At 54.7% G+C, this 23802-nt stretch overlaps 5 protein-coding genes across 5 annotated transcripts; 3 read left to right on the forward strand and 2 right to left on the reverse strand.

Annotated features, from left to right (window-relative positions):
* Positions 1–357: 357 nt before the first annotated feature.
* PHYSODRAFT_413101 (hypothetical protein) lies at positions 358–986 on the reverse strand (the record flags this gene model as incomplete). Its single annotated transcript, XM_009528370.1, has 2 exons — positions 358–613; positions 670–986. Coding segments are annotated over 2 exons (573 nt in total), but the record flags the coding sequence as incomplete, so codon positions are not given.
* Positions 987–4488: 3502 nt separating this feature from the next.
* On the forward strand, positions 4489–6721 carry PHYSODRAFT_331545 (hypothetical protein; the record flags this gene model as incomplete). The annotated part of the gene is made up of 4 exons (XM_009528371.1): positions 4489–4828; positions 5623–5936; positions 6072–6472; positions 6583–6721. The coding sequence occupies 4 exons, from the start codon at positions 4489–4491 to the stop codon at positions 6719–6721; spliced, it is 1194 nt and encodes a 397-aa protein (XP_009526666.1).
* A 407-nt stretch (positions 6722–7128) lies between these two features.
* On the forward strand, positions 7129–9277 carry PHYSODRAFT_262465 (hypothetical protein; the record flags this gene model as incomplete). The annotated part of the gene is made up of 3 exons (XM_009528372.1): positions 7129–8361; positions 8390–8951; positions 9030–9277. The coding sequence occupies 3 exons, from the start codon at positions 7129–7131 to the stop codon at positions 9275–9277; spliced, it is 2043 nt and encodes a 680-aa protein (XP_009526667.1).
* A 318-nt stretch (positions 9278–9595) lies between these two features.
* On the forward strand, positions 9596–10421 carry PHYSODRAFT_331547 (hypothetical protein; the record flags this gene model as incomplete). Its single annotated transcript, XM_009528373.1, has 2 exons — positions 9596–10269; positions 10376–10421. 2 exons carry the CDS (start codon positions 9596–9598, stop codon positions 10419–10421), a joined length of 720 nt encoding a protein of 239 aa, XP_009526668.1.
* A 1627-nt stretch (positions 10422–12048) lies between these two features.
* On the reverse strand, positions 12049–12717 carry PHYSODRAFT_504509 (hypothetical protein; the record flags this gene model as incomplete). Its single annotated transcript, XM_009528374.1, has 1 exon — positions 12049–12717. The coding sequence occupies one exon, from the start codon at positions 12715–12717 to the stop codon at positions 12049–12051; it is 669 nt and encodes a 222-aa protein (XP_009526669.1).
* Positions 12718–23802: the final 11085 nt, after the last annotated feature.

Consider the following 23802-nt stretch of genomic DNA (forward strand, 5'->3'; position numbering starts at 1 on the left):
GGAAGAATGTATGAGCCGCGCGGCATCCCTCTCGAAGCTGTTTTTGTCGGTCTTCAAGTCTTCGGGGAAGCCAAGACGCGTCGTACAAACCGTCCCGATATTGTAGTACCCCATGTCCATCAAACAAAACCCCAACGTCACCGAAGAATACTCGCGATCAGTGATGATGATTCGCTTCTTGGATCGATCCACCCGACGCTGTTCCCACAAGGCTTTAAGGTTTCGAATCACAGCAGCTGGTCCACTTCTGGTGTCAACAAATGGACTGTTTTGTTTCTTACCGCAATAAACCTCGAACCTGAGCATGAATCCACAGCGTTCAGATACCGACTTTATAAAATAGCGCAAATGAGCATACCTGGAGCAGAAGTGGGTTTTCCCGCAACACACAGCGAACAGCTTGGTGCCGTACTTGTGCGGCTTATTCTTCAGGAAAATTCGTATTTTGTTCCGCGAACTTCTTGGAGGGATAACCATCTCGTCGAATGCAACCCAGCGCCCTAGTTCCATTCCACCCTTGAAAGTAGTCTGTAACTTGTTTATCACGTTGCGAATCTTCCATGCCCGGTCCGGCTTAGCCTGTGGAGCCTGGTTGTTCGTAAAGTGGAGAAATCTGGCGAAGGACGTGTTAGTGGGCCCTTTATTAAAATAACATGGAAGTCCCAGTACCTGCTAATCTCCTTGAAACGCTTGCGAACTATAAATGGCGACCAAGTTCCAGCTGGGATCGCTCCACGGACTCGTGTATTCCAATGATCTTCCAGTCGAGACTTTATCGGGCAAATAGCCCTGGATATTACTAGGGCCAGAAAATGCATGATCTCCGCGGCAAGTACGTCTTTGAACGCGTCCAGCTCCTTTTTCTTTGCTTGAAACATTTCCTTGCGTTTGTGGATGTCGTTCATCTTCTTTTCAATGGACAACTTCGCCTGTCGAAGTCTTTCCGGTCGTGTCTGACGCTCGTAACGATTAGTTTCCTCGGCAATCTCCGTTCAGAGAGTCTTCGGCATGTAGTAAAATAAAGATCAGAAGGTTTCATCGTTTTCGCTGCCTCTATAGCCGAGGCGGTAAGTTGAGGAGGGTCCGTAAACACATCCGTAGTGCCGGACAGGTCCGAGTCATCCCGTTCGTCGGTTACCGGTAGCAACTCGCAACCATTGTCAGACATGCCTCGAAGCAATTCATCTATATGTAGTCCTGGGGGCCGGCAACCGCGCGAATTTCCTCTTCTGTTTCGACACTAAAACTTTCGTTTCCGGTATCACCCGCAATATAAAGCCCATCTGCAAACTCATCTTCAGAATCGTCGTCGGCACTCTCGCCAGAACAGCCATCCGATTCCAGCACCTCGTGATCGTCATCAATACCCATGTTCACTTCATCAACAAGCATCTCCGCACGTCTTTTCGATTCTTCCCAAATACTCGACTCCCGGGAGACGAAAGAGTACGTCGATTTTGCGAGGGTGTTGCGGTTGTTTCTGCTGTCTGCCGAGGCGATTTTCTTTTTCTGGGAGCCTTGCCTGCCCCTCTGGAATCTGCTAGCATTACTGGCGTAGCAACCGCATCCGCATTGTTTGAGATCCCGTCACCCCAAGGCTCAACACCACCACCTGCATTTGAGATCGCCTCTTCCTTGGTAGTCTCGGGAAAGTAATCCGGGTAATCGTACTCGTAGTCATTTTCGGTTCGATCATCGGTTTGCCGGCACTCGGTAGCCACATTGTCAGCATCATTGGTTACTCCCACTCCATTATTTTCTGGAATCGATGCTCTGCTTGCTTGGCGAGCTGTAGATCCACCGCTGTGTTTCTCGTTCTCATCGGTATCTTTCCGAGGGCTGTCATGGCCTACCGTCCCGGTAGCTTCGGTGACTTCAGCTGGAGCTGGATTTTCGAGCATAGCTTGACGTGCTGCTTTCTGGCGACGCCTAAACTTCTCCAATTTGTCAGGGCAGTTCAGATTGGAGGCAGGCTCCCAGCTCGTTTGGGAATATTCCTACCATTTCACCTCAAAGTAAGACAAGCCAAAACGAAAAGTTTCACGAAGAATTTTTTCCACTTCGTACACTTCCTCCGAACCTGGGCACCATTATTACAGTTAGTAAATTTTTTCCCAAAACCAACGTAAGAGCATGTGACAAACACGTGCTGCTTGTTACCTTCAGAACCCTCTTGTTTTGCGAGGATTTTAGCCGTCACGTGGCTACCTCGGTCAGGCAAGTCCGCTTTTTGGGTTGTTTTTTTTCTACAACGCGCGTGCCTCTTGAAGTTGTGCTGCCTTGAACTTGTTGAGGAGCTCAGGGCAATGCAGATTCGATTCCGGCTCCCACGACGTCTCGACGTAACCCTTCCATTTCACATGGTACTTGGGCTCTCCACGCACGAACTTCATCTCGATGATCTTCTCGACTTCAAACTCGTCGTCTGCGGCATTATGAACGTCTACTATAAGATCGCTACGACGCTTTGCTAGTGAAAGATGCGTTTTGCTTACCAGATGCCTCGGAGTTCACTGTCCTCGCTGCTTTTCTTCGCGCCTTCCGGGGCGGCTGGGCGTCGCGCCCGCTGCCTACTCGGCGCTTCTGTGCCATCTCGACGAGTGACAGTGGAGGGGGGGGGGGCAAAAGGCGCACTTCTTGCATCCGGATACGTGGGCATTGTTGACCTTGATCATGCAACTATACTGATATTAAATTTCGAATCTAAACACATCCGGATACGAAGCACGGGAGAGCAGATCGTATACTTGTAATATCTCGATGTTGAGTTGCAAGTGCCAATGTTGACATCGCAGGTGAATTGCTTAGCAGATTCTTCTGGCAATAACAAATAGACTGGTACTGCTAGATGTTCTAAACTGCTTCTAGAGCTCCTCAACATTGTTTCACAGTGATAAATACACGCTCGGCGTCGCGCTCACCGTGCACGTAACCCGCTACATGGCAACGGGCATCACGACCGAGCTCGCGAGAAGCGAAACGACGGGCATGACGACCGCACACCCACCCACGTGCATGTAAAGAAGAGGGATTCAACGTTGGGCTGGGGAATGTCAACATTGCCATCGTGAGTCGCTGGAACTCCAGATCAGCGAGGCATCGAAGCTCACCAGAAAACTTGACGGCAAGCATAGCGGCACCCGGAGCAGCGACTGCTGTACGGCGAGTATAGCTGCGGCAAGCATAGTGGCGGCGTAGGCGACAGATGAACAGCGAGCATGGCGGCGGCCGGCACAGGGAGCGTAGCACGACGGGCATTGCGGCGGCCGGCACAGCGACAGCAGCATGGCGAGATAGTGAGCATGGCGGCGGCCGGCACAGCGAGCGCAGAATGACGAACCCGTAGCACAGGCGATCGTCGGGCAGCATTCCGGTGAGCCCGGCCTCAGCGTTACGGCGAGCGGAGCGGTAGCGGCCCAGCGAGCGTAGCACGACGAGCATGGCGGCGGCCGGCATGGGCGACAGCAGCACGGCGAGCATAGCGCCGGCCAGAGTAAGGATCAGCAGTATGGCGAGCTTGGTGGCGGCCTTGGCGGCGACGGTCGATGCGAGCCGGGCGACGGCATAGTTGGGGAAGCGCGCTGGAGCAGTAGCTGGCGATTTCGGAAATGAGGTTTGGGATTGAGCGCGCGGAAACGATCTTCTGGCACGGATCGCAGCGCGAGCGTGATTGGCCGCGAAATGGCTGACCAATTACACGTCGCAAATTCAAACGATGGGGGCGCTGATTGGCGTAGATACCGGAGCGAACCCACGGGCGAAAATCTGCGTGTTGCGCGAACTCAAAGCGCAAGTTGGAAAAGCGCGCGAAAGGCTGTGTGTTGCGCGAAGCTTGATGGCTGAAGCCAGGCTGATACCACTTCGTGTGACCTTTGGATTGAGCCAATGCTGATTGGCTTATTAGCTTCAGCTTCAACACTCGATAAGCACTCCGAATTATAGTAGTTCTTGATTTAGTGACTACCTAGTACGAGGGCATTTCTTTTGCAGTTCTATAGTAACTTACTTTTGCAAGTTCTTCTGCAACAGAAATGATGGCAAACGGTGCCTGAACGTCGCTCGCCTCGCTACCTAGGCCAGTGTGGTGTTCTCACAAAACGCGGTACCCGTAGATATGAAATACCAACCAATGCGTGCACACGGTTTCTACAGTTGAGCGCTAGCACCATTGATCTTGTCCGTCGAAAAAGCTCTGCTTCTGGGTGACCAAAAGCTCACGAGACAGCACACTTATTCCCTCCTGTTCCTCGACAACACTGATACGAATAGACGCCAGTGACTTCAGTGAGGAATACGCCGCGCTGGCTAAGAACACGGATGGTTGATGAACCCCCACCCCTCCTTTATTTTACTGCAATTTACTACATATAGGAGCCCACACAACGCTTGACCTCCCGTGCCGCGCCACCGTGCTACCGGCTGGGAGGCAGCGATGCACGGTGGTGCGGCACTTGTGGCTCGGCCGGCCAAGACACCACTGACACCTCCATGCAGCTCCCGAAGCTCCCGGGAGCACCACTGCCAACGGACGCGAATTACCCTCGACTTTCGCCATACCACCGATACCAGCCACCCTCAGCCCGCAGAACGCACCTCACCGGGCGAGGCGGCGAGCCGCGGTGGCGCGGCACTAGTGGTTCGGCCAGCCAAGTCACCAGTGACACCTCCATGCAGCCCCCAAAGCTCCCTGGAGCGCCATTGCCAACGGACGCGAATTACCCTCGACTTTCGCCATACCACCGATACCAGCCACCCTCAGCCCGCAGAACGCATCTCACCGGGCGAGGCGGCGAGCCGCGGTGGCGCGGCACGGGAGGTCAAGCGCTGTGTGGGCTCCTATATGTAGTAAATTGCAGTAAAATAAAGGAGGGGGGGTTCATCAACCATCCGTGTTCTTAGCCAGCGCGGCGTATTCCTCGCTGAAGTCACTGGCGTCTATTCGTATCAGTGTTGTCGAGGAACAGGAGGGAATAAGTGTGCTGTCTCGTGAGCTTTTGGTCACCCAGAAGCAGAGCTTTTTCGACGGACAAGATCAATGGTGCTAGCGCTCAACTGTAGAAACCGTGTGCACGCATTGGTTGGTATTTCATATCTACGGGTACCGCGTTTTGTGAGAACACCACACTGGCCTAGGTAGCGAGGCGAGCGACGTTCAGGCACCGTTTGCCATCATTTCTGTTGCAGAAGAACTTGCAAAAGTAAGTTACTATAGAACTGCAAAAGAAATGCCCTCGTACTAGGTAGTCACTAAATCAAGAACTACTATAATTCGGAGTGCTTATCGAGTGTTGAGCTGAAGCTAATAAGCCAATCAGCATTGGCTCAATCCAAAGGTCACACGAAGTGGTATCAGCCTGGCTTCAGCCATCAAGCTTCGCGCAACACACAGCCTTTCGCGCGCTTTTCCAACTTGCGCTTTGAGTTCGCGCAACACGCAGATTTTCGCCCGTGGGTTCGCTCCGGTATCTACGCCAATCAGCGCCCCCATCGTTTGAATTTGCGACGTGTAATTGGTCAGCCATTTCGCGGCCAATCACGCTCGCGCTGCGATCCGTGCCAGAAGATCGTTTCCGCGCGCTCAATCCCAAACCTCATTTCCGAAATCGCCAGCTACTGCTCCAGCGCGCTTCCCCAACTATGCCGTCGCCCGGCTCGCATCGACCGTCGCCGCCAAGGCCGCCACCAAGCTCGCCATACTGCTGATCCTTACTCTGGCCGGCGCTATGCTCGCCGTGCTGCTGTCGCCCATGCCGGCCGCCGCCATGCTCGTCGTGCTACGCTCGCTGTGGCGCCGCCGCCATGCTCGTCATGCTGCTCTCGCTGTCCCCGCTACCGCTACGCTCGCCGTGACGCTGTGGCCGGGCTCGCCGATATGCTGGCCGACGGTCGCCCACGCCGCTGATATCGTCCAGGAGCGCAACTGGTCCGGCCAAGATGTCGACGTTGACTATCCCAGGTCAATGTTGACTTATGTTATGTGTGTTCACACATGGTCGGTGATATGGTGTGGTCAACATCAGAAGGAGCGGAATCTTGGAGGTTCGACGACATCCGACGTGTGAGAAATGGAGTTCAAAGCCCGACAAATCGTTGACGACTACCGGGCGTATTGGGAGCACTGCCGCGCGTATATGCAGTACCCGCCTCGGCTCTTCGTGATCATGAGAGGCCTCCCAGGCAGTGGCAATACAACGTTTGCTCAAGAGGTCGCTCGTTATGCAGCAACGGTTGATTTCCGCGCATCGATTTGCTCAGCTGACCTCTTCTTCCAGCGCGGAGGATCCTATGTGTTCGACGCGAGTCGGCTTTGGGAGGCGCATCGAAGCTGCTACGAACAATGCAGAGAACTCCTGTGGCGCAGCCCCGACCGTGGCGTGGATATCGTTATCGTCGACAACTGCAACCTTCGGATGGATGATTTTGAGCGCTATAAGGATCTGCACATTCCCTCGGACAAGCTTACGTTTGCTGCGTTCGAATGCCCCCTGGCATAGCGGAAGCAACACAGCTCTTGGAACGAGCTAATCGTGTTGGCCACGCTATCCCTGGTCGCACTTTCGTGGAGTACTTCAACATTTGGAGACACAACGCACCGGAGGAGCCGCGCCCCGACAACGAGGTGGACACCGTCGATGAGCTGCACATCGATAACGAGCTGACCACCGTCAATATACCGCGCGCCTACATCATCACGCTGGAAGAGTTTATACGTGATCGCTAACGTGCTCCGGCAATGCCGAAGAGGTGACTGGTAGCTTCAGTAAATCTCTAATTTGACGTATCCACTCTTGTGTTGGCGCTTATCTCACCACATATGCATCTTTTTGTAAAGACAACCATGTGCATCTACTCGTACATCTCTCATTGAGTCACCAAGTCGACTACGACTTGGAACGTGTCTACGCTGGCTTAGACACTTGTTACTGAAGCCAGCTCAACAACGATTTATACCAAGTCAACGTTGACTTACAGTCCTCTTGATTCTAAATCGAATTGGTCCACATCAATTTATTTCAACTATAGGATTTGCGGTATCACTTTCTCAAAGAACCTTGACTGCAGCGAAGTGCTGATGGCGAAGCGATCCCAGGCTGCAGCGAGCGAGGGAACTGCTGGCGGTAGGCGCCCATGACGAGGAGCAAGAAAACTGCAAAGGCGACGGACAAGCCAGCGACAAAGCGGACGAGCGCGCCCACTGACAAGTCAGCAAATGCTGCCAAGACCACGCCTGCCACCGGCAATGCCAAGCAGAAGCGGAAGAAGGGGGAGGGGCCAGACACTTCGCCAGACACTTCGCCATGCCCCCGTAAGCAGAGGAAGACTGCCAAGAAGACTGGCGAAGGATCCAACGGGACGACGCGCGAGTTGGTCGCCGCGAGTGCATCGGAGGACGAGGCGACGACTCGCGATGAAGAGACGACTCCCCTGGTACCCAAGCACGCGCTCCGGTCCACGTGCTTGGCTCTACAAAAGAAGATCGCAGACGAAAAGGGCGAGCACCGGCAAGGCCCACGGCGCAAGGCAGGTGATTACTACAAGATGGCAGACTACCAGAAGCGTGTGTGGGCGGAGAAATACACAGCTGCTAGGAACAGCGACAACGACTTGGACTACGAGGCTTTGAGCAAGTTGACTCAATTCAAGGCGTTCAAAAACAACCCGGAAGAGCTCCAGCTTCACGAGCCTGCGCTGCTGAAAGAGTTCTACGAGGTTTACTTAGCGGACCAAGCCCTGAAAGCAGACGCACACGCGCAGACCGCTGGATCGGGTTCGTCGAAGCTATCGCAACGTGGCGGAGCCGAGCACCTGGCGATCGAGCAATGCGACATCCAGGCGGCTCAGCAGCTTACCGCAGCCACAAACCAAGCATCGCTAGCGTCAGACCAAGCTCCAGGGCCTCCAATCTCGCAGACACCCGTGGTCGTGCAGGAGGAAGGTGCCCCAGCTCGGAGCCTGCAAACCCACCCTTTGCGAGGGGAGTATGCGAATTTTGAACTTTCTAGTTCGCAAGCACTGCAGCAGTTCCGAGAGAAGCTAGAGGAGGAGCAAGCGCGCTCAAGGAAATTAGAGGAGCAGTTAGCAGCCGCTGAAAACGAGCTGACCGAACTCAGGAATTTTGATCTCCCAGACAACGATATAACTATCGCGTTGACGAAGGAGTTGCGGAATTCGATTTTACAACTAGCCGAGGAGAAGGCGATTTCAAATGGCTTGCGCAACAAACTTGCCCTTGTGGAAACTGAGTTGAATTTGTCGAAGGAATCCGTCACCACGCACGCAGACAATCTACTTAAGGCGCAGGCTAGCCATGCTAAGAAACTCCAGGATGTGCACGAAGACATGAACAACCTCACGAGAGAGGTGGACGAGCGCAAGAAAAAAACTGGAGGACCGGGAGAACGAGGTGGCTACGCGAGAGAAGAATATGGAGAACAAGGAGGAAGAACTACAAGTCAAACCCGAGGAGCTGCAATCTCATGAGGCCAAGCTCAAGGAGGAGGGCCGGCGTCTCCAGAACGTAACGCATCGCCTGCAACGGGGGCGGGAGCAGTTGGACGCGGATAAAAAGAAACGAGAGAAGCCGAGTCGAGAGAAGCAACAAGGAGGCCGAATATCGCTGAGGCAGGCGAAGATTTTGAATGAAATGAAGCGCCAGACCCGGCTCCTGGAAGAGCAGTTCAAGAACAACGGGTGCCCAGCTGCGTTTAAAGAGCTCGAAGCCAACCGCAACCGGATCGAGGAAGAGAGGGCGGCGATGCAAGCAGAACGGGATGGAGTGAGAACGCAGTTGGAATCGATGAAGGCTGCGCTAGAGGCGGTGAAAACGCAGAACAGCGGATTGCAAGACACCATCGCGAGGCAAGAGCTGTACTTGAGTATGTTCAAGCATAGCGTGGTGACCGAGAAAGCTATCGAAGAGTTCACGGAATGGAACGCCGAGATCCGAAATGGTAAGCCGCTTGAGTTTCTGCTTCAGTGTGGTTTGACATTGTATTGACTCCCATTGTCTCTGGATTGAAAAAATGTAGGTTACACGAGCACAATGCAGAAGAAGCGCGACTTCATTATGGGCAAAATGAAGGAGGCGTTTGGATCGAAGACGGCGGACGCTGAAGAGTTCAAGGCGCTGGCGGTCGAGTTCTGGGAGAAAAGAAATGAGTTGGTCCACGACAAGACAGGTACCGTCATTCACTCGATGGACCACGGCAGATACGCGTGTGTATGCGTGAAGATTATGGAAGCATTGGCTGCGTTTGAGAGTGCCATCCTGCTGTAGTTGTGTGTGCTGCTGCGTAACGATGAATGAATACGCATTTTCAAGTCACCGAGGACTTAGAGCGAGTCAACTTTGACTCGAATACGCTTGTTTTATTGATCGCGAAGTCAACATGGACCTAAACCAAGTCGACATTGACTCAAACGTACTAGTTTCAGTAATAGCGAAGTCAACGTCGACTCTGAACGAGTCTACATTGACTCGGTCGACAGCGACCCAACGTTGACTTACAAATCCAAAAAAATAAACTCGGTTTCAGTATGAACCCCCAAAGGGTCGTTTTACTTGAGTTTGTATAGACAGTATCCGAAGCGAAAAATGGCCGACTTTTCAGATGAAGGGGACCGCCAACTCGTTCAGCTCGCGGTGGTGTACGAGCAAGCGGGAAGACGAACCGACTGGGTGTCAGTGGAGAAAGACATGAGGCCGTCAACATGGAGCGCAGCCAAACTGCAACAGCGAATCAAGACGCTCAAGAGACGATATGGCAATAAAGTGCTGAGTTTCCCCCACGCTATTTCCGCCCGCCACCAGACCGAGCAGGACTGCATTTGGAAGCCAAAGCCGCGTCTCCTCTACGGTTTTCGCCATCACCACGTATCACCGCTAGAAACCTACAGCGCCACTGGAGGACTATTCTGCCTACTCACCAGGCGTGATGTGCGCGCGAGTGAACGTCAGCAAAATGCCGGGGAGATTACAATGGCTGGGGTGTCCATGCTGATCGAAGGAGCGAATATTCAAGTGAATGACGTGTTTCTGGATGCTGGATCCGGCGTGGGAAATGTTCTCGCTCAAGTCGCTCTGCAAACGCAAGCATTTTGTGTGGTTGGTATTGAGATCCAACGTGACCTGGCCGCTAGAGGTATGGAGCTGATTGCGTCTAGGGCATCGCGCTTTCCACACTTGCTCAAGATCAGCGTCGTCGCCGCAGACATCCGCAATATTGCTGAAGGCAGCGATACTGTTATCAATGCTGATCCAGACTCGAAGTTGGCTCAACCCAGCTCCCTTATCAGCTCCGCCACCCTTTTATTTTGCCACGACACTGTGTTCGATGTAGATGTGGTTTTGGCAATGCGTGCTTTGTTCATGAAGCCACCTCATCTACGCTGTCGACACGGGTGTGTCCGCGGCATCGTAATACGTGCCGAAATTCGTTTTACAAGCGGTGGAAGTTACTGAAAACAATTCAGGTTCCGATGACTTACAGCATCTCCCTTCGGGATTTACACCTCTACACAGCTGAACCAAGATGGTCGATGCAGTAACTACGATCACTACTCTAACATTGCCGCCGAGGGTCAAGCCAACAACTATATATTAATTGCATGAAAATCAATCACAACTTTAATCAACTTCGACCTGCAGTTGAGTTTGACAGCGTAATGAAGCCGCTGTCGTCCCATGAGCTGTCATACGAGGTCTAGAGAACCCAATACAAGATGAAGTGTTCGTAGCGGACAAGCTTACTCGAGTCGACGTACGGCATCGTGGGCTCCGTAACCAGACCCCAGCTGACCATGAAGACTCCATGCTTCAAGCCGCCGTTGTAGCTGTCGTTCTTGGAGTCTTGCCACACCCCGCTGTCCCTGTAGTGCTCTTGGCGTCCTCCCTGCCGCTTGTTTCCACCGTCGTGCCCTCGGCATCGTGCTTGGACATTCGCTGTGGAGTCGACTCGCGTTAGGGTGAAGTGTCAGCACCCGCATGGTTTCAGCGGTGGGGGCACGTAGCTTAGGTGGGCGCAGATGCGCAAGATCGTCTCCTTGCTCAACTCCTGCCGGGAGTAGCCGGTGAACATATCGTTCTGAATGTAATACGCCTGTCGACAACAACAACACCAGCATGAGCCCCTAGATATGAACGCCAAAGCTGCCAAGACGCCGCCTTACCTTGTGGGGGTTGAAGATGGTGTCCAGCTCGCACACCTACCGAGTCCACAACATCTCTCAGCGTCAGCCTCCCTTCTGCTAAAGCTCCAATAGCCCTGACGCCTCACGTACATTGCCGAAGTAGCGGTCGGGCTCCTCCACGAACAGGAGCGTCCAGGTCTCGATCGAAACAACTCGGTCTTCGCAGTGGCACCGGCAGAGCCGTACTCGTAGCTCCTCGACCAGCGTACCTCGCGCGTGTGAAGGCATCTATAGAAGGCAATGATACAAGGGAAAAGAAAGTTAACATTAGTGAGCGGTGCATCCTATCAACTCAGAATTTTACCATAGCGGAGAAGCGCTAATCCTTCGCGGGCACCTGTCAATCTGCGGGTGTAAATGCTTGTGCGGTGGCCAATGGTGGCGCGGAAGCCCGGCACCCATGCCCATCTACCTTTCAAGGTGAGAAATCCGCAAACAGATCCCATTGGCCAAAACGCTCTCGGCGGGACCTTGAAGAGTCGCAGTTACCCTAACCACCTGTATGGCTTGAACCGGCACTTTCCCCCGAGGTTTGTCTTATCCCAGCAAAATCGGGATAACGGTCGCCGGTGGGTTAAGCGGTGGGTCTTCGGTCCAGTCAACAAAGCCTAGTTCAGCGCGAGTGCCGTTGTGACCTGTTCGTCTACACTTGAGCAAGCCGTGTATATATGGGCAACCACTTGTTTGTACAAACGGTTTGGTACGGCCTTGAGGAATTCGTGGACCTTGGTCATCACGTGGTAATAGCACATCACGTAGGCGAGGTCGGAGTCGACACCAAACCCTTGGCTGACCGCGTTCCTTCGCGTCGGCCATAACGTCCTTGAGCAACAGCTGTTGTTCCGTCACCTTAGTGTTTTATATCTTTCGGAGGGCGGTTAGCGCCTGAACGTAGATTCCCTCTAGTCGCTGGGAGACAATAAAAACTGCCCCAAGGAAGAATGAGCGACTGCAATCCGAAACACCACAAATTATAACAGGATAAGCCACTTGGTTCAACTTGAAGGTGCCGTCCAGGTGGAACACGAACGAGTTGGGGTCTCGATCCGAGTAGCACAACAAGACCTTGGTTGTGAGACCCACAAAACATGGATGCTCGTCGGATCCGTTCCCCATATCTGGATTGTCTTTGCCATCCCGGTCCAAACCAAACGAGAACGGCTGGGTATCAGTAGTGGCTGGTCCAAATACCAGTTGGTCGATCTGGTCCAGAATGTCCTCATAGCCGTCGTTGCTGTGGAGATTTGTCTTGGGGAAGTTGCTGCCGAACCACTGGACTTGACGCAGGGTTCGCATCTCCGCCTCAGCAGGCCCAAATAGCCGAGGCATACCCATGCTAATTCGGGCCGGCTTCAGGCCTTGGGTCGCCATTTCACGCCCGTAGTCCATCAGCCGGGGAGTGAGCTGGGGTTTGCGACGGTCCCGAGCCGCTGTCTCGCGACAACCAGTCTCCACAATCGCCACCTGATTCAGCTCTTGGCAAGTCAGAACATTGCCTAGTCCGCGTATGGCGTTGCTGCCGCCCATGTTTCCGAGGAGCGCTTCAGCAACTTGTATCGCATCTTATGGTTCCAGCTGACGGTTTCACGATGATGAAGACCATCATGGCCTCTATGGGCAGCTGGGAGTCTTCCTGCAGATGGTTGTCCACTGGGACTTGGGGGACATCGTGAGTCGGGCTGCGGGCTGCATGAGCTGGTGTGAGCGGGTTGCGGGGAATACTGTCTTTTCGAGCATGCAGGAAGATACACACGGGGCTACCAGCAGCTATGAGGTAGATATAGCCAAAATACACTGTTTTCATTGGTTGAACTCGACTGCTCTCATAGATACTACTCGCTGATATTGAGTGGTGTGGGGTAGCCTGGGTTTGGTTGCTGATTCTACTCGCGGTGTTCCGCGCGTCTTCGTAGTGTGGTGCAACATGTAGTTACGCAATCTATATTTGTATTCGCATATGGTGTGCGTCAAACCCTTTTTCTGTGGGTTTTCCTGGGTTCTGTCTCATCGCCATCGACTTGTTGCTAGCCTACCCTATAGCTCGGGTTGCGATGATCGATGTATTGCAGCGTACATTGGTGGACGGAATCCACAAGACCAGCTCACGAGCTCCAGGAGAACTGAATTTCTATCGCGCCTTGGAGCCATGATACGCATTAAGCACGGTCAAGGCCAGCGTTTTAACCCTTTTAAGAACCACAATGAATACGACCCCACTGGGTACCGTGTACAAGAGCTGGAAAGATCTGATCAATATCGCTATTAGATATTCTTAGATTACCGCAATAGTGACAGCGTTGAGGTGGTCTTCATTGAGTGGACCGAGGGTGTGCAGACCTGGCACACCCACAGTTTATTGGAGTGGGAACGAGCCCACAGGATTTGCATACGCTGGCTGAGTGACACCAACGTGGTCGCCCCGAGGCGATTACTAAGTACTTGATCAAACCTGGCGGCAAGCGTAATTATACAGACAGCCGATACAGCGACTGTAACGGGGTTACACGAGAGTTACCCGAATGGTTACGAAGTGGGTACATACTGTCTAACCTAAATCAGTAGGAGAATCAGTACATGGCTTCAGAGCCACTGATTATGCATATGACTAGGGTTCACTATGCTAGATAGTGAACCGGATATATTTACACCGTAGGCGGCTTTGCCGCAATAAAGGGAAATACATTCAGTTTGAGATTTACACTGAAGAGTCTAGGGTTGACTCTTGGAGTCCGTAGGGTGCACGGACTCGTACGTTCTGGTATTAGAACGGGCGATCTTAAGCGGAGACTCTGCGAGTCTGTTAAGCTTCCTCTGACGCAAAGCTACGGCAGCCCCGCTGCACTTGGTAGCACTTGTAGTCAATCCGACACCTGAGTCTGTATAGACTGACCCTCTGTGGAGAATGGAGCAGTTCGCTCACTTGCCCCCGAACCAGCAGGATGTGCTTAAAAACCTTATGTCCTTGCTGGGGTGACGCAACTTGCGCAGCAAGGCTCCGACGCGGTGAACGCGCGTCTCGAGGCGTTTTCAAGCTACGAGAATGCTCTGCTAGAGCACCTCCAGCAGAGGATGGCGACGGCCGCGGCGCTCTAAGCGCCCGCTTCGTCATCCGACGCGGGAACAAGACCCAAGCCGCTCATGTTGAGTGTGAAGACCTTCGAAGGCAAGGAGGGTGAAAGATTGATGCTTTGGACCCGTGAGGTTGAGATGGCTATGAGCTCAGCTCCACTCCGGACGGAGTCGCAGCGCGTGGCACTAGCTACCTGCTACCTCGAAGCTCGGTGGGCGAGAGAGAGAGTGGGCACTAACGTCCGGGACGTCGTTCGAGGTGGCCTTCCCGACATGGGACCAGCTGAAACAGCAATTGTCCCGAGTGTTTGCTCCGTCTAACGAGGCGTATCGCGTGCGCTCACGTTTCCTGGCGACCAGGCAGAGCAAGAAGGAGTTCATGGACTATGTCCAAGAGTTGAGAACTCTCATTGCTGGTATGTCTGCGGACCCCCTGCCGGAGGCAGTCACCGTTACGGTGTTCATGGAGGGCCTCCGCACTGGCGTTGCCAGGACGGAAGTGTTCCAAACCCACCCGAGCTCTTTCGGAGAGGCTGTGAGCGTCGCATTGAATGCGGAGCACAACTTTAAGTCGTCGAGACTTGGGTGGAATGTGTCTTACGCTAGCGGGTCGACTGGTCCGGAACCCATGGGCCTCAGCTATGTTGAAGACGAAGAAGCCGAGCTTCGTGCTGCTGAGCAGCGTCGCGGTATCCGCAGATGCTTCATCTGTGGTGACACCCGTCACCTTCGGGCTAGGTGTCCGCTGCGCCATCAGCGCCAGGCTTCTCCAATCCGCTCTTCGAGTTCGAGCCAGGGCTCTGGTTTGTCTCGGGGAAACGAGAAGTCCCAGTAGGCGCGGGGCGGCCTACTGGGGAAGAACTAAGTTCTATTGAGCCTCGGCGAGGTGGAGGTCGACAGGACTTAGCCCCGAAGAGAGCCGTACTCTCTAACACGGAACGTGTATGCAAGACGGGCTTGCTAGTTGTCCAAGCTTGGGTGAAGGGCTTCACGAAGCCATGGACGATTTTGATCGATTCGGGAGCGTCGGGTAGCTACGCCCGACATTCCACGATGGACGGAAGTCAGCTTTATGATGAGGCGCTGGAAGCGCGCGGGAATGACATCGTCACTGTTCGTCTCGCGACAGGCACTCGTGTCACGGTGCCTAAGGTCCCTGTGGACCTGGGCGTGAAGTTTTTGGATTTTGATAGCGTGGAACGCTGTCTGGTCTTAGACCTCGATTCGAGATATGATCTCATCCTTGGCATGGCGTGGCTGGAACGCCATGAGTCTTGGATCGATTGGAGGCGGAAGACCCTTGATGCTACGCACTTCTCTCCTGGCGGAGCATTGGCGAGTCATGAACCCACCTCTGCTAGGAAGCAGAAGCGCTTCTGGCGCGAGCACTGGACTGAGTTGGTCAATGTGCTGGACATCGGAGTTTCCGAGTTGGTGGACACTGAGTGTGTCGAGAACGAGCGTTCCGAGCGTGGCTTGCGGACGGCAGGTGGGGCGGCACGAATTCCGATGAGCGGGTGTGCGTCTGAGGGCGACGCCCTGCTGTGTGCCAGCGACGGCGCGGTCGGCACGATGCCGAAGGACAAGGGGCTTTGCCCGGATGAAGATCGTGGAGTGGCACGTAATCCACTGAGTGCAGGCTGCGGATCGTGCAGCTCTTCGCTGAGTGTCGGTAAAGACACTGGAGCTCCCCTGGAGCTGAACGAGGTGGTGACACCTGGCACCAAGACGCACGCGAAATCACGGAGCTCTTCAGCGCGGAAGGGGTCCATGAAGAGGAGGCAGCGCCGCAAAGTGCTGGCTGCGAGACGCAAGGCGTCTGCGATCTCATGAGTCGAGAAGGGCGTGTCGAGCGGTGAGGCTCCACGCGAGAGCGAGCAGCTCTATACACTCGTGAATGGAGTGACACGCGACGTCGACGGAGGTATCGACCTCGACGACTTGCCCTCACTGTCTGCTCTCCTGGAGCTGGACGAGATGTCCTTGGCCGAGTTCGGCGAAGCCTTGAAGGCTGGAGACTTGGCCGAGGTAGTGGTCATACGACCCGAAGAAGAGTTGAACTCGTCCTCGCTTCTGGATGAAGCTGTCCTGGAAGACACAAAGAAGGCGCTGAATGCGCGGAGCGGATCGGCAATCCTGAAGAACCCGTCGGATCCCTTGTATCAAGTGGTAAAGGATTACCAGGACGTGGTCTCGAAGGAGCCGCCCTCGGGGCTACCTCCGGATCAAGGTGTTCGACACGAAATCGATCTCGTTCCGGGAACGAAGTACTGCGTGACGAGGCAGTGGCCCTTGCCGAAGGAGCAGTGTGACTTCATTGACGCGTTCTTCCGTGCGAAGCACGAGGCGGGCATGGTGCGTGAGAGTAAGTCTCCACACTCTACGCCGACGTTCTGTGTCAGAAAGCCGAATGGCAAGTGTCGTATCGTGCATGCTTTCAACAAGCTGAATGCCGCTACCATTCCGGCGCAGACGCCGATTCCTCGGAAGGATGTTCTCCACAACAACATGACAGGATGTACGATGTACAGTGCGCTCGACTTGGTCGATGGATATTACCAATTGCTCATGAGGACGAGCGACATTTCTCTCACTGCGGTGAGTACTCCGAGCGGCATGCTCTGGGAGTGGTTGGTGATGCCCCAAGGGCTTTCGAACGCGCCAGCGACGTTTAATCGTCTTGTGACGCAGCTCTTCAGGCCCCATCGGGCGTACGCGCAAACGAAATTCGATGACATCTTTGTCCACAGTCGTGCGGAGCACGGAAGGACTGATATGGATAACCATGTGGGGCACCTGCGTGCTGTGCTCGAATGCATGCGTCAAAACAAGTTGTACGCCAACATAGACAAATGCATCTTCGGAGCGGAAGAGATCCCCTTCTTAGGGTGCTTCATCGGGAAGCGTGGCCTGAGGGCCGACCCGGTCAAGGTCAAGGCCATTGTTGACTGGCCGGTTCCCAAGAAGTAGAAGGATCTTCGCAAGTGGCTTGGCTTGGCCAATTACTTGCACAAGTACAGCGAGAACTACGCTGAGATGGCTCAGCCACTCTCCAATCTCCTGAAGAAGGATACGGAGTGGTGTTGGGACATCGAGCATCAAGATGCGTTCGTGGCAATTAAGGACAGTCTCCTTCATGCACCTATTTTGGCTCTGCCAGACCCCGCTCGTCCGTTTAGTGTCGTCTGTGACGCCTCGGACTTTGCCGTCGGCTGTGCCCTGCTGCAAGCAGACGCCGAGGGGCGCGAGCGCGTGGTGGCGTTCGAATCTCGCCAGCTGAAGGCTACGGAGAAGAACTGTCTTGTCCATGACAAAGAGCTACTTGCGATGAAGTATGCGCTCGTCAAGTTCAGGGTGCATCTGTTGGGCTCTCAGCCGTTCGTGATTTACACGGATCATGCGTCGTTACGCACTGCGACTCAGTCGCCTCACCTTTCGCAAAGGATGGCCCGTTGGCTGTCCTTCTTCGCGGAGTACAACTTCGAGGTGAGGTACAAGCCTGGCAGGCAGAATGTCCTTGCGGACGCGCTGTCGCGCAGGCCGGATTATGAGCTGGTTCATGTAACGACCGTGACTTCGTCATTACCGGATTTGATCCGAACGGCTTATGCCAAGGACGACACCTGTGTCGCGCTGCTGAAGGCTCTGGGGAGCAAGGAGTTTCAAGACTCGGACATGGAATTGTCAGCGCGGCTGCGCGCGCGGCTACACCGTTATTCCCTCGATGGAGGCCTGTTGTTCTACAACACTGGCCCCGAGGATACGCCCCGCGTGGTCATCCCTCATGACGAGGAACTGAAGTACCGCATCCTATATGAGGCACACGACATGCCGCTGGCCGGCCATCTTGGCCGTGAGAAGACCTACAGCTCGGTGAGCACCCACTATTGGTGGCCGAAGCTGTACAAGTGGGCGAGCACTTATGCGCGCACGTGCGAGACGTGTCAGCGAGTGAAGTCGTCACCTCATGCTGCAGCGCCGTTGGGGAGTTTGTCTGTCCCTTCGGGCTGTTGGCAATCCATGAGTATGGACTTTGTGTTTGGCCTGCCGGCGGGCGCGGCGGTCAACACTGGAGTCGTGGTCTTCGTGGACCGACTGAGCAAGATGGATCACATTGCGGCTGTGCCGGATACCATCGATGGTAAAGGTACAGCAACGCTGTTCTTGGACCGAGTGTTTCGACAACACGGACTCCCTGAGTCGATTGTCTCGGACCGAGACCCCCGCTTCACGGGCAACTTCTGGAGCGCGGTGCTTAGCACCAAGCTGGACATGTCCACTGCGGACCATCCGCAGACCGATGGTCAGACCGAGCGCGTAAATCGCGTCGTCGAGGACGTGCTCCGCAGCATTTGCGCTGACACGCCGAAGTGCTGGAGCGCCATGCTGCCACTCGTTAAGTTTGCGTTGAACAACGCCGTGCACGCCTCGACAGGCTACACGCCGTTCTACGTGAACAGCTTGTCTCATCCCCGCGTCCCGCTGACGCCGCCACGTGGTGACCTCGGGCTTGGTGGGGGAGGAGAAGCCGACTTAGCTGATCGGCTAGCCGATGTCAGCCCGGCTACTGTTCGTAAACAGGTTGACGCTTTCTTCGACGCGTCTGAGTGTCTTACGACATGTGCGTGACGCAATGGCTGAGAGCCAAGACAAGCAAAAGGAACATGCAGATGCCAGGGGCAGAGGCAATGTTGAAAGTTATGAGGTCGGGGACCTGGTGTTGCTTAATGCTAAGAACCTACCTACACATGCAGTGTCTGCCGTCTTCAAGACGAAGTTGCGCCAGCGCTTCATCGGACCTTTCAAGGTTGTGGCCAAGAAGGGCCTTGCGTACACGCTCAATCTTCCGAAGAAGATGCGGACGCACCCCGTCTTCTACGTGGGCTTGCTCAAGCCGTACCAGGACCCGATGCAGGTGCAGATGGAGGCACCGAGGATGACGAGGTCACAGGCACGGAGGTCGCGGTCGTCGAGGACGCGACCATCCACGCGGGCACCGCAGGCACAGGCGGAAGAATCGGCGCCGGAGGTGCCGCGGGCACAGCGAGAGCCGCAGGCGCAGGAGGCGCGGCAGTCGGAGCCTGCATGCGGGCCAGGAGGTCGAGCTGACCCTGAAACACAGCCTGGTGACTCTGTAGCTCCCCGAGCTCCCGGCCACGTTGCTCATTGCGATCGCGATAGTATCGCACCCAGTCCTCAGTGCCCCAAGGCGGTCTTAGACCGCTCGAGGCACCTCGATCCATCGCGTCCGCTCGGCGAGCTCGTCGAGTTCGGTGGCAGTCCGGCCCAGACGTGCATCAACGTCATGGATATGATCCCGAAGGCAACTCGCCTGCTGCCGCACCTCCAAGAGCTCACTTTGAGTCGCAAAGATCCCCACAGCGGCCTCCACCGGCCCTGCTCGATGAGCATGGGAATTTACATTACCATGTGGAGCGCCTCCTGGCTAAGCGGCGGTGCCGGGGTCAAAACCAGTATCTGGTGAAATGGCGAAGGTACCCTCACTCCGAGAACTCATGGGAGTTTGAGGTGCCCCTCCGCCAAGACTGCCCAGACGTCGTGGTCGCTTTTGATCAGCTTTATCACCAGCGCCCCGAGGGCTCAAGGCCGGCACGCCGGCCGTCCCGCGCTTCCCGGCAATAAGCTGGGGAGCTGCTGGGTCAGCCACATTGCTCCGAGGCTGACCCTGAGCCATAGCGCTCACTCCCTCGCGGGAAGGAACGGCTGGAGTGCTCGAAGGAGCGAAGCGCGCAGCGCTAAACTGGGTCTGCGGCTGGGCGAGAGCCGAGAGGCTGCGCTTGGCTCGGACCTTCGCGAAATCGAAGCGGAGCTTGCGTTCAATGCGAACATCCACTTCACTGAAGCTGGCTCGGAGAGCGTCCATGGAGCTGAGCTTTCGGCTGTGCTCGACCCAAGACTCGAACGGAGCTTCGTACTCAATTGAGTCTTCCCCCGGGCTAAGTGCCACCGGGTACGTCCGCATGGCGGGCACGGACTTCTGCTGGGCTTGCAGCCGCAGCCTCTCGCGATACTCCGCGACAGTCGTAGACTGTGGAGTGAGGAGCCGCTCTCGCAGAGACGTACGTAGTGCGAGCTCCTCCGGAGTACGGGCCGCGGGCCCAATGGTGTGCAGCGCGAAAGACTGCTGGAACGCGTGGCGATAAGCCTCCGCAGGGTCGCGAGGCCGGAAGCCGTAGTCGGCAGTGCTGGGGTTCAGCAGAGGCCGCAGCTCGGGGCGCTGGGAGCGCGTGGGAGCCATCTGCCCCGCAACCTGCTCGGACTGAGCTTCGTCCAAAGGGTTGGAGATGACGGAGCCCAGGGGCACGCCCTCACCACGAGGTGGCGAATACCGTGGCTCAGTGAGCGCGCGCAGCTCGTAGAGGCCGGAAGAGCGTTCAGGAAACGGGTTCGGAGTTCGCAGCGGTGGCTGCGGCTCCTCCCTCGACGGCGCAGCGCGCTCTGCAGGTGGACGGATCGGCGAGCGCACAGGAGACGTGTGCGCGGGGCGCCCTTGATCGCGACGGCTCGGAGAGCCAACTGGGGCCGGTGAGCCTTCTTCACGGCGTGTCGACGGTGTGGGCGAAGCGTCGCCTCGGCTCGGGTAGCGTCGCGTGAGTGGGGACGCATCTCCTCGGTTCGGAGAACCCTCCATGGACTCGTCCACCTCGCCCTCTTCACCAAAGAGTTCCCTTGATCTGGCGGGTTGGTGCTCTAGGAGAGCTGGGGCTTGCGCGCTGCGAGTTGCGCTTCAGGCGTTGCGCCGCGAAGTACTTGGACACCGAGAGCCGGGAAGGCGACGAGGGTGTGCGCGCGGGCGCTGGCGTTCGCTGAGGTGCGGAGGCACGCAGTGCAGCAGCACGAGAGGAACGAGGCTCTGAGGCGGATCTCGCGAGAGGCTGTCTGCGGTCGAAAGACCAAAAGGCTTTATGACTTGAAGTCATGTGAGGGCGCGTTGCGCCGATAAGTTCTCAGAGTAGTCCACGCGATGTAAATTGATTCGTTCGAGAAGGAGGCTTGACGGACCAAGACCCGGTGGTTGACCGTTAAGCGTGAACACCCATGTCCACGGTTTGGTGGGGGAGGGTGTAACGGGGTTACACGAGAGTTACCCGAAGGGTTACGAAGTGGGTACATACTGTCTAACCTAAATCAGTAGTAGAATCAGTACACGGCTTCAGAGCCACTGATTGTGCATATGACTAGGGTTCACTATGCTAGATAGTGAACCGGATATATTTACACTGTAGGCGGCTTTGCCGCAATAAAGGGAAATACATTCAGTTTGAGATTTACACTGAAGAGTCTAGGGTTGACTCTTGGAGTCCGTAGGGTGTACGGACTCGTACGTTCTGGTATTAGAACGGGCGATCTTAAGCGGAGACTCTGCGAGTCTGTTAAGCTTCCTCTGATGCAAAGCTACGGCAGCCCCGCTGCAGCGACCGTGGAGGGTTGGATGTTTGATGGGCATTGGAGTAGCGATTGGCATTGACTCCAAAGCCCGTGCGTATATCGAGGTTGTCGATGCGCAAGTGGTCGTATTGGTGAAGGCTGTCAACCGAAGTCTTGGACGCCCGGCACACCTCCATCTACGCAACAATTAACGGAGCACGGAATAGCGGGCATCCCGTTTCTACTGCTAAGGTCAGGGGGGTCCTTGGTTTGCTTTTGCAGGGCTCGAGTCGTCCCCATTGTTGTGCTAGAACGGGTGAGTGAGGGCGGGGAGCTATAGACGTTTGTGCACGATGACCACGCCTTATTCCAGCTGGACGACATGATATGGATCGACGTATCAAACTTGCAGGGCATCCACAAACTGGTAGTTTCTTAGAGACCGAGGCCTACCTACGTTTTTCCTGCAATTCATTTTTGTTGATCCACCAGTGAATGTTGTGCCGTGTGTTATTGGTCGCTACGCGACTCAGCTATCTGTGGGTGACGTTTCAGCAGTTGGGTCCGAAGAAAGCGTATTTGGATTCGGTACTTATTCCCAAAGTTTTTGGTCCTTGAATTTCAGGACAAAAAATCGCACGAGGCACTTTCCGGGTTTGTCATTAAACCGCGAAAAGGGCCAAAACAGACTTGGTGCTTGCAAAGAGCTTAATCACACCCCGTTAACTACGAGGGTTTTTTGTAACAGGTACATAGACTGTGTGAGGCGTAACGTCTGAAGCTGAAGCTGGCTATGATCTCCAATGCCCGACTAGCCAAACGCGCCGTCAATCCACTGAAAAGCAGCACCCTGGACAGCACTTCAGCGGATCGGAAGCTGGGATCTGTCTTGCAAGTGCTTTGGTGGTCTAGGCGTCACTGATGGTGTTCCCGGAGCTGACGCTTCACTCGTGCATGGCGCGCAAACTCAGCCTCCAGACCTCCTGGCGTACCCCTCCCTATCTTTCTCGCGGGCGTGCCGATGCTGGAGTAGAGTGCGACAGCTCCACTGGCGGTGTTTCAACGGCCTCTGAGCTTTCTCCATACCTTCCTCGTATCTGGCGTGCTGGCTTTCAGCTTTTAGAGCGCGACCTCACTTCCCGCTTCAAGCCGCTCGGTGCTCTCAGGGTAGACCAAGTAGATCTCGTCGCCCGAGCCTCTGGAGATTTAGCATTCAAGCGACTCGGACAAGAGGCTTCTGCTGCTCGTCATCCTAGCGAGAAATTGTGCATAGTACGGCAGACAGAGCTGTGCGTCCTTCAGCCTGTCCCGAAAGCCAGCCTACCGTAACACGGCGCTAGTATCTCGGAGAAGAAGAGCGAGAATAAGTGCGCATTACCTCGAGGACTCGGGGCAGCGCTTGGTTGCCAGGCAGCAGGCGACAAAGTACGGGGTTTACCTCTTGGTGGGGCACATCTTGCCTGTCGTGATCTCGCTCACGACGCACTTGTCGCGACTGTAGAACGGCACAGTCGTCGTCACTTGGTAAGTAGGTGTCCAGCCACAAGTGTGCCTCCGCCTCGGAGGTATCGAAGTACTTTTGCGGCGTACATTGGTGGACGAAGTTCACGCGAGGCCCGTGTATCCCCGCCTCAAGCATCTCTATGTGATCCTAAAACTTTCACAACTACGAAAATAGGAATTGTCGTCAGGCCGAAGTCGCTCGAGATGTTTTACCTGGATGTTATAAGTGCCGCTACCAACCCAAATCATTACGAGTATTTCGAAAGTCGACATTGTCGTTGATATTTCGCCTAAAGTATAGGATTGTGATAATAAAAAACATCGCGTAAAAAATGTCCATTTGTATGATAAAGGCAAAAAATATTCTCGATTTTTATCAAATTGCTAGTTGTTTAAACCTTGAAAAACAAGGTATAATAATCTGAAAATAACAGACGGTATTTAAAAAAGAATCACAAACCGCAACTCTTTTGGGATGTACAAAAAAGTATTACAGTTTTTAAAATATTGTCAATGACGATTTTTTGAATTTGTACTTGCGGTTAAGACTATCGATTACAGTGACGGCGGCAATTACTCTGATACAGGGTTTTGGTTAGCGCTACTTTTGCGATTTAAAATAAACGGTCTAATCTGCATTCACATAGACCA

The sequence above is a fragment of the Phytophthora sojae genome (assembly GCF_000149755.1).
Source record: "Phytophthora sojae unplaced genomic scaffold PHYSOscaffold_4, whole genome shotgun sequence".
In the NCBI taxonomy this organism is placed as follows: Eukaryota; Oomycota; class Peronosporomycetes; order Peronosporales; family Peronosporaceae; genus Phytophthora; species Phytophthora sojae.